The sequence below is a fragment of the Pleurodeles waltl genome, chromosome 10 (genome assembly GCF_031143425.1).
Source record: "Pleurodeles waltl isolate 20211129_DDA chromosome 10, aPleWal1.hap1.20221129, whole genome shotgun sequence".
NCBI classification, from domain to species: domain Eukaryota; kingdom Metazoa; phylum Chordata; class Amphibia; order Caudata; family Salamandridae; genus Pleurodeles; species Pleurodeles waltl.
The window spans coordinates 27,354,071-27,363,063 of NC_090449.1; the positions used below are offsets into that span (position 1 = coordinate 27,354,071).

The 8,993-nt window shown below is 52.2% G+C and overlaps 1 protein-coding gene across 2 annotated transcripts in view; it reads right to left on the bottom strand.

The window, feature by feature from the left end:
• Positions 1-8,573, bottom strand: part of TFE3 (transcription factor binding to IGHM enhancer 3) — an 89,668-nt gene extending 81,095 nt beyond the window's left edge. Inside the window, exon 1 of one of the 2 annotated variants that reach the window (XM_069209511.1) lies at positions 8,380-8,573. Coding sequence is in view for 1 of the 2 variants with exons in the window: in XM_069209512.1 (XP_069065613.1) it covers positions 6,329-6,450 (122 nt within the window). In the remaining variant the exon portion in view is untranslated. Of the gene's footprint in view, positions 1-6,328; positions 6,592-8,379 lie in introns of those variants that run through there. The other variant, XM_069209512.1, reaches the window with a different exon arrangement.
• Between the last annotated feature and the right edge of the window lie 420 nt (positions 8,574-8,993).

Below are 8,993 nucleotides of genomic sequence, written 5' to 3' on the forward strand. Positions count from 1 at the left end.
AACATATAATACGCTTGTATGGCAAATTTTGTATCGTATGGTACGGGTTGTTCTCGTATAGCATAGTATAGCATGTATCTGTACAGTATGGTATGATTTGGCCTGTCATTATATAGTATGGTATGTCCTGTCATTATATGTTAATATAATATGGTAATCTTTGTTACAATATACGCATGGAGCCACGGGAAGAAGCACAATAGGAGAGCCAAACAGGCAAAACAAATATTCTATGCAATCCACAATTGTGCAAACAATCCAATTTAAAACACACCCTGTTTTTTTGCATAAGGAACGTACCAAAATGCACTTTGTTATAAACTAAACGAGTGATTACTTAACTGTGAAAGAGAAAAGCCATTCATGTATTTTGAAATCATTATCAGATGTGACGCTAACAACCTGTGGGCTGCTGGTGTTGTAATGCCACACCGAAGAGTAGAAGGGGAGAGGGTGAAAAGTGAAAATGGAACAAACATGAACACGGGAAACGAGCAGCTGAAAGCAACAGCTCAGAGCAAAACCTAAAGACACATACACTATTACAAAGTTCTGTGAGCAGAAAAAAACAAATAAATAGGAAGAGACAGAAAGCGGAAGCAGCAGAAGAACACTCCTGGAAAACAGAAGCAGTACTTGGCCCTGCTCCAGGGGCGGGGAAAACACCTGAACAGAGAGTGAAGCCAGCACGCTGTGCCCAAACAAGAGCCAGCTAATAAGACTGACAAAGAAGCCAATGAATGGTAAGCAATGCCCCGCGTATGTAAACAAAATGCCACGCAAGCACAGCGCATGTGATGTCTCAGAAGAGACCTAATAAAAAGGACTTCGTGGAATCCAAACATCAGAAAATACGGAGATTAGAATATAAAACCTACCCAACTACACCAAACAAAGTTATGTTTCGGATCCTAAAACCAACCAGATACAACCAAACAAAGGGACACTCTGGAATCTCTAACCCAAAACAAACATCATTAAAGGGGCACTTTGCAATGTAAAACCAAACCCAACATTGCCAAACAAAGTGACAGCTGAGAACTCCAAACTTAAGCAAACATCACCAAGCAATGAGTTATTTTGGAACCCAACAAAAAACAACCAGACATCATAAGACAAAGGGCCACTCAGCACCCCAAAAGACAACCAGTCAAAATGACACAAAATGACACTGTGGAACTAAAAAAACAGCCAGACACATCCTAACACAGGGACATTCTGGGGTCTATAACCTAACCAAACTTCAAACCCAAAAGTCAGGACCCTAAACCCAAGCAAACATAATCAAACAAAGAGGATTACTGGAACCTAAAACCCAACCAGACATCACAAGATAGAGGAGCATTTACCACTTCAAAACCCAACCAGTTATCATGAAATCTAAAACCCTCTCTGATAACACAGTCATCCTCGCTGTTGCTGCTTGTTGGTGTAACTTCCAAAACAAGATGGTCCATGTTCACACGTATCTAACGTCAGTGGGCCATTTTATGTTTGTACCTCTTAAACATTTAAATATGTTCCAATTTTGGAGGCATCAAGCACTTCTTCCTATTAAAAAAAAAAAATGCATGTCCGCTACAAGAGGCTTGGTCAATCTTGGCCGTCAAGGTCGGGATCCGCACCACGTTTCAGAATATCCGTGAGCTACGTTTGCCCACTACGGATCAAAATGTGATTTCTTTACGTAGTGAGTGATCATCCTGAAACGGTGGTGTGGATCTAGACAAACCTGGACTGACGCTGCTCACCAGCTCACTCTAAAGCAAGGAGAGGTTGCCATAACTTAGGCCGTCATTATGAGTGGCATGGTAGGGGACGAGTCATGATAAAAAACTATACACTGTGGAACACACTTTATTGCGGCTAATAGACAGGTGCAGTCACAAGTTTTATAAAAATGGGGAATAACATGCAGATTTTGGTGCCTTCTGGTCCTCAGTCCTTTTGGGAAGCATGGCCTGAAAAAATGGCAGATGTACAAGTCTGCCTTGTATTTTCCCCTTTATAGGTCAGTAACCTGCAGACAAGGCATGTAAATGAAACTGCTCCAGACTGACTGGTCTTTTAAGAGACACCAGCCACGAAGCCGGCCATTTTTAAACCCCCCTCTTGCAGGTCTGACATATAACTCTCACTTCGCCTCCCCCCATCGACCTTTATTGGATGTCCTGTGTTACAGACACTGATCCATCCCTACTGGCCTATCGCTAAGTGTTCAGCCTACCTCCAACATGCTGTGGAGGTAAGCACAGCTCAGCTCTCAATTCCAAAACCTTAAAAACAAGCACTGCCAAAGCCAAAAGGTCTGGTGCTGGCTGCCAGCATTTTGGCTTTGTCATTGGTTATTTTGTTTTGTCGTGGTTTTTGTAAAACTTTTTTACTTGGAGAACTGCCAGATCCTCATCGGTACCAACAAAAACGTAGAAAGGAAACTTTTTAGGTCACAAAAAGTACATGTTGCCATAATTAGTCGAAGGCACTGAAGGGAACGACTTAGTCTAAGGATGTGCTCCTTGTGATAGGGCAGAAGGCCATCACTCACAATGAAGTTAGCCAGTGGCCGAAGTGGGCTGATCCACTGCTACGTGTGTATGGGGGTGAAGCAACATGTGACTGACCCACGGATGATGGGTGCTGGCTGGCAGGCTCTAGAAGTGTATTACGTGTATAATTTTAGTCAAATCAAAACTAAAAATAATAACAATTAAAAGGAATATCCGGGGTGGAAATGAAGGCCCGACGGGCTCACGGTACTAAGGCCTGGGGGAGACAGGGTGTCTGCCACAGACAGAGAAGTCCACTCCCCCCGCCCCGAGTATGGGGAAGTTTTCAGTGAACACAGCGGTTTCCAGGCGGTGGGGTCTGAGGACGGGTTTATCCCTCCCTCCCCCGGGGAGTCCTGGGGGGTCATCTGAATGCAATTAGCTGAAATGCAGACTCCGCGCCCGGCCGGGGTAGATTACAAAGCGCACAACGTGCAGGCAGATAGGGCTCCCGCCCACTTCCCGTCTGACGCAGGCAGGCCCTCTGGCAACGTGCCTGCTGACTCGGCTCGAGGCGCTATCTAGCGCCCAGGCTTGTAAACGCCGCGATGTCTGCACTCCTTCTGCAGGAAGCCCCGGCAGATATCTAACGCCCCTGCCTTCTTCCTAAGATCACCACCTCTAGGTCGGGGGCTGCTCTGAAGAGAAGTTATGCACCCCATGACACCCTGTCCCCTGCTTTACCCACCGAGGTTCTGATGGAGCCTGGACTGGCAGAGATGCATCATCTGTGCGCCTGTCTCTGGTAAACCTTCTGGAGAGAGGGCCCTCTCAGGCCTGCTTCTAACCTGGAGAGGAGGCCCTCTCAGGCCTGCTTCTAGCCGCTGGTAAACCTGGTGATTGGGCTCTCTCTGGCCTGCCTCTAGCCGCTAGTAAACCTTCTGGTGACTGGGCTCTCTCTGGCCTGCTTCTAACCGCTAGGAAACCTTCTGGTGACTGGGCTCACTCAGGCCTGCTTATAACCGCTAGGAAATCTACTGGTGACGGGGCTCACTCCGGCCTGCCTCTAGCCGCTAGTAAACCTTCTGGTGACTGGGCTCACTCAGACCTGCTTCTAGCCGCTGTTTAACCTTCTGGTGATTGGGCTCACTCAGGCCTGCAACTAGCCCTGTATAACCATCTGGTGACTGGCTCACTCTGGCCTGTTTCAAGCCGCTGTTTCACCTTCTGGTGATTGGGCTCACCCAGGCCTGCTTCTAGCCGCTGGTAAACCTTCTGGTGATTCGTCTCTCTGGCCTGCTTCTAGCCGCTGGTAAACCTTCTGGTGAGGAGGGTTCCTGCGGACTGTCACCTTCTGCTTAAACGTCTGGGGAGGGACCCATCCTACACTGCCTCTAGCCTCTGGTGAAAACCTCCAGGGGATAGTGGTCTCTCTGGCCTAGCTCAGACCCTCTCTGGAATATCTCCAGCTCTGCCAAACCTTGTGGAGAGGGGGGGCTCTACTAAACATTGTGGGGAGGGGGACACTCGGACTGGGCTCACTACTCCACCTGTGGTATGCAGAAATACACTCTGTTTTAGTGATATGACACCCAGAATTGGAAGTAATCTTAAAAAACGGTCTCGATTAAGACATAAACTTTCAGATGGGCTTCTGGAAGTGGGGCCCATCGGGGTGGACACTCGCTTTGCCCTAAAATGTAGGGGCCCTCTCAAGAACCACGGTGTAGAACCGTTCTATGACCAAGATCACACACACAAAAAGAACTGGTAAACCTGGGGTGGCGCCGTCTGTACTAACACCTCTGCCTCAGACATCGAGTTAAAAACAAAGCAATAAAAGTCATGTTTTCCGCCGGTGGCCTCAGGGCGCGCTGGCATATACCCTGGCGCACGTGCAGGGATCTGCGAAGGGCTCTGGGCACATTGGCACTTACCCTGGCGCACAGAGATAGACGAGAAGGCTTCTGGCGAAGGCCTCTTGGCGCACTGGCATAGACCCAGGCGCACGTGCAGGGATCTGGACACACTGGCATTTACCCTGGCACACGTTCAGGGATGCCAGCTATGAGTTTATACGCCTGGGCTATGATATCACCCTCAGAGGGGTCTTGCCACCGAGTACAGCGCCCCCACCGCTCTCTGGAGGGGTCCGAGGACTCGGAGGCGGCGTTTATCGCAATGGGGCGAGGTACACTCATACCCCCAAGACCCACACGAGCCCCCTCCCCAACCACCCCAGCAAAGCATGCCGTGGGGTCCTTGGAATTCACGCCACCCCCCGAAGACGTGCTCAGAGATACGGGGGCCACCGGTCTTCCCCCAAGTGCGCAATGCTGAGGGGCAGGACAGGTGGGCCTCAAGTTCAGTGGAAGTGGGGTGCTGGTCTGTAGGCAGTGTGTGGGGCCCTCAGTTGTAATAACAGAGGGGAATGACATGTAGCTACCAGTAGGTGGCGTCTTCTGATACGACAGAGGGTTCTGACAGCTACTAACCAGCCCGTGGGGCCCTCAGTTGTAATAACAGAGGGTCTGACAGCTACCAGTGTACGGTGCCCTCAGTTTTAATGACAGAGGGTCTGACATCTACCTGTATGCGGTTCCCTCAGTTTGAACGAGTCTGACAACTTCCAGCCTGTGATGCCCTGAATTTTACTAACAGCGTGACCTGACAGCTGCCGTTAGGCGGAGCCCTCAGTGTTAAGGACGGCGGGTATTCTAGTAAGCGGTTTGTGACAACTGCACGTTTGTGGCGCACGCACTGCTTGTGGCACTGGGGCCCGGCCCCCCCCCCCCCCATACGACGCGCCACTTTTTTCTATCACTTCACACTTCTGACTGCTGCCAGTACCCGGTGCCCCCCTTTTAGAGACTTCGGGGCTCTGGTAGCTGCAAGTTATTAGATGTTTTGGAGGGAGTGGGGTACCATGCGGGGCTGTGGTCCTTAGACCCACATGGGAAGCAGAGTGAGTGGGGTACCCTGGGGGTGTGTGGCTTCCTTCGCCCCCCCATACAAGCAGAGTGAGTGGAGTGTGGTACCCTGGGTGTGTGGCCCTTAGACCCACATGGGAAGCAGAGTGAGTGGAGTGGGGTACCCTGGGGGTGTGTGGCTTCCTTCGCCCCCCATACAAGCAGAGTGACTAGAGTGGGGTACCCTGGGGGTGTGGCTTCCTTCGCCCCCCCCCCATACAAGCAGAGTGAGTGGAGTGGGGTACCCTGGGGGTGTGTGGCTTCCTTCGCCCCCCATACAAGCAGAGTGAGTGGAGTGGGGTACCCTGGGGGTGTGTGGCTTCCTTCGCCCCCCATACAAGCAGAGTGAGTGGAGTGGGGTACCCTGGGGGTGTGTGGCTTCCTTCGCCCCCCCATACAAGCAGTGACTGGAGTGGGGTACCCTGGGGGTGTGGCCCTTAGACCCACATGGGAAGCAGAGTGAGTGGAGTGGGGTACCCTGGGGGTGTGGCCCTTAGACTCACATGGGAAGCAGAGTGAGTGGAGTGGGGTACCCTGGGGGTGTGGCTTCCTTCGCCCCCCCCCCCATACAAGCAGTGAGTGGAGTGGGGTACCCTGGGGGTGTGGCCCTTAGACTCACATGGGAAGCAGAGTGAGTGGAGTGGGGTACCCTGGGGGTGTGGCCCTTAGACCCACATGGGAAGCAGAGTGAGTGGAGTGGGGTACCCTGGGGGTGTGGCCCTTAGACCCACATGGGAAGAGGGGGGGGGCCTGCCATGGATAATGAAGAGGGCACTTCTGGTCTGTGACTTCTGGTGTCTCTGTGAGAAGCAGGGGAGGGTCAGGAGCACACATCAGAGGAAGCCCCCCTCGGGTTCGGTTTGGGGGTCTCACCTGAGAAGCTGCAGGGCGGCGTCGGAGCCCGAGCCCACGATGACGTAGACGGTGGCCTGGGAGTCCTTGGCGGCGGTGCCCGGTCCACGGTCCGAGGCCGGGGCGGGCGCGGCATACGACATGTCCAGAGGGTCGGTGGGTGCTGGGAGGAGGCTAGCAGTGCTTCCTGCGCGCTGGAGGGTGGACGCGGACTGGGGCGCTCTCTCCCCAGTGCCAGCCGAGCCCACCCGCTGCCGCCCCCGGTGGGGGCCGGCGGTACTGCGGCTGCCGCCCCGGGCTCCCTCCCTTGTGTGCAGCACATCTGCCTGGGAATCACAGGGACGCATGGGGGGCTTCAGACAGAGGCGTTGCAAGGCCTGGACGGGGGGCTCGGGCCCCGGACCCAGACTTTCAGGGACCCCAATAGAGCCAGATCCTCTCTGCGGAGATCCTTGTCCTGGTGACCTTGAGTAATTCTTAAACAGATTGCTTTAAATACTGTTTTACATAAATGTAGTTCTAATGTGGGTGATGTGTGAGTCTATTACATTTTGCGTTGTGTTTGTTTCATGCAACATCCATAAATACAATTTTTTATTTAGATAAAACAGCACATGACATGAGAAATGGGAGGGTGTCGCAGCCATTATTTGTAGTAATATTAGTGAGGGGCTGCTTTGTTACAATAATGAAAACACACGCCACTGTCCCTAAATATTAAATGTAAACACATTTAGAATGTACACCAGTGTGCCTGTTAGTGACATGGCCGAAGAGGGCATGGAAGAGCTGAAATTGGGTCACAAATTCCAAGCTGTTACAAAAGGGGGGACTTAAAATACGTTTCGCCCAGGGGCCCCCAAAATTCTTATAACGTCCGTCTTCAAATGCTCACACACTGCTCCAGAAGTTCACCACCCTCCACCACCGTCATGGCACCTGGATGCCCATAGCCACCTGCTTTAGGGAGGGCCTGGTGCTGCCTGTCACTTACAACTTCCACGTCACTGCTGTCATTTTCGGGCAATCATCCATCAACCAGGTTGTACTCCTGCCTTCTCACTGATGGCGCTGAGTACAACGCACAGGTGTGTGCCAGGAGTGCCATCTCCCCGGTGGCGGTGGAAGTATAATGCACAGGTGTGTGCCAGGAGTGCCTTCTCCCTAGTGTGTGCCAGGAGTGCCATCTCGCAGGTGGCGCTGGGAGTACAATGCACATGTGTGTGCCAGGGGTGCCATCTCGCAGGTGGCGCTGGGAGTACAATGCACATGTGTGTGCCAGCTGTGCCTTCTACCTCGTTTGCGCTGAGAGTAAAATGCACAGGTGTGTGTGAAGAGGGCATCTCCCTGGTGGACCTGGGAGTATAATGCACGGATGTGTGACAGGACGGCCGTCTCCTTGGTGGACCTAAGAGTATAATGCACACATGTGTGTGCCAGAATTTCCATCACCCTGGTTGTCCTTGGGAGTACACTACACACGTGTGTCAGGTGGTCCCGGGAGTACAATGCACAGGTGTGTGTCAGAAGGGCCATGTCCCAGGTGGTGCTGGGAGTCCAATGCCCGACTATGTGCCAGGAGGGCCATCTACCAGATGGTGCTGGGAGTCCAGTGCACAAATGTGTGCCAGGAGTGCCATCTCCCCTGTGGCGCTGGCAGTAAAATGTACAGATGTGTGCCAAGAGGGCCATCACCCAGGTGACCCGGAGGTGTTGACAGACAAGCCTAATAGGGAAATCAGGCTAGATCTCTGCAGGGCGGCAGGCCTGGGACGGGGTCAGTCATGGGTGAACATGGAAGGATTGAGGTAAAATCACTCACAAGGCAGGCGTGCTGGCAGGCAGATGGGGGGCAAGGTTACTGGCATGTGAAGGCAAGTCACTCTGTCGCTGGGCAGTATGGACGATCCCAGTTGGGGGTGGGATTATGTATACAACCCCACCCCCTACACTCCACTTCCTAAGTTCCTCCTGGCAAATGATGCATCTTTTTTTTCCATAAGAGTCTGTTACTCCTCCAAAAAGGAAGGAAATTCATACAGAAAATATGAAGCAACAAAGGTAACACATACATACAAAGAACACCATCCAAGGTTTCCTGCTCTGTCCTCTACCAGGTCCTTTGTTACCAGTCCCCCCTCCCCTCCTGCATGGAGAAAGATGAAAACAAGCCCCCGGCCCCCGGCCCCTCCCGGGCGAGGTAAACAAGCTCCAGGACAGCTATGAGTCAGCGTGAGTCACCCGCCCGGGGAACTCCACCGGAAGTGAGGCAACGCGCCCGCGCTGACAACAGCAGAATCAGGCCAGGCAGCCTGCAGCCAATGAGCGGAGAGGACCGAGTATCGCGAGAGGAGGGCGGGGCGCCAGGGAAACGAGCTGGACGCCTCAGCCAATGGGACAAGTTCAGCCTCAAAGGCTGGAATGCTAATTTATTTATTATTCTAACAAAATACGTGCGCACATTGGAGCTTTTTTTCCAAATACAAGGAGCTTGGTTGCTAGGTGGACTCAGATCAACGGGAACACATTTTTAGACAATATCTTTCTTTGAAAACATAAGCCATTCAGGGAGCTGAAGTTTTGTTACATTTCTACAGGACTTCCCAGATCCGAGCGCGAGCAGCTCATCCTTACTAGCATGTTTTTTTGCTTTGCATTCTGGGACTTGTAGTCCTGTTTATCTAGC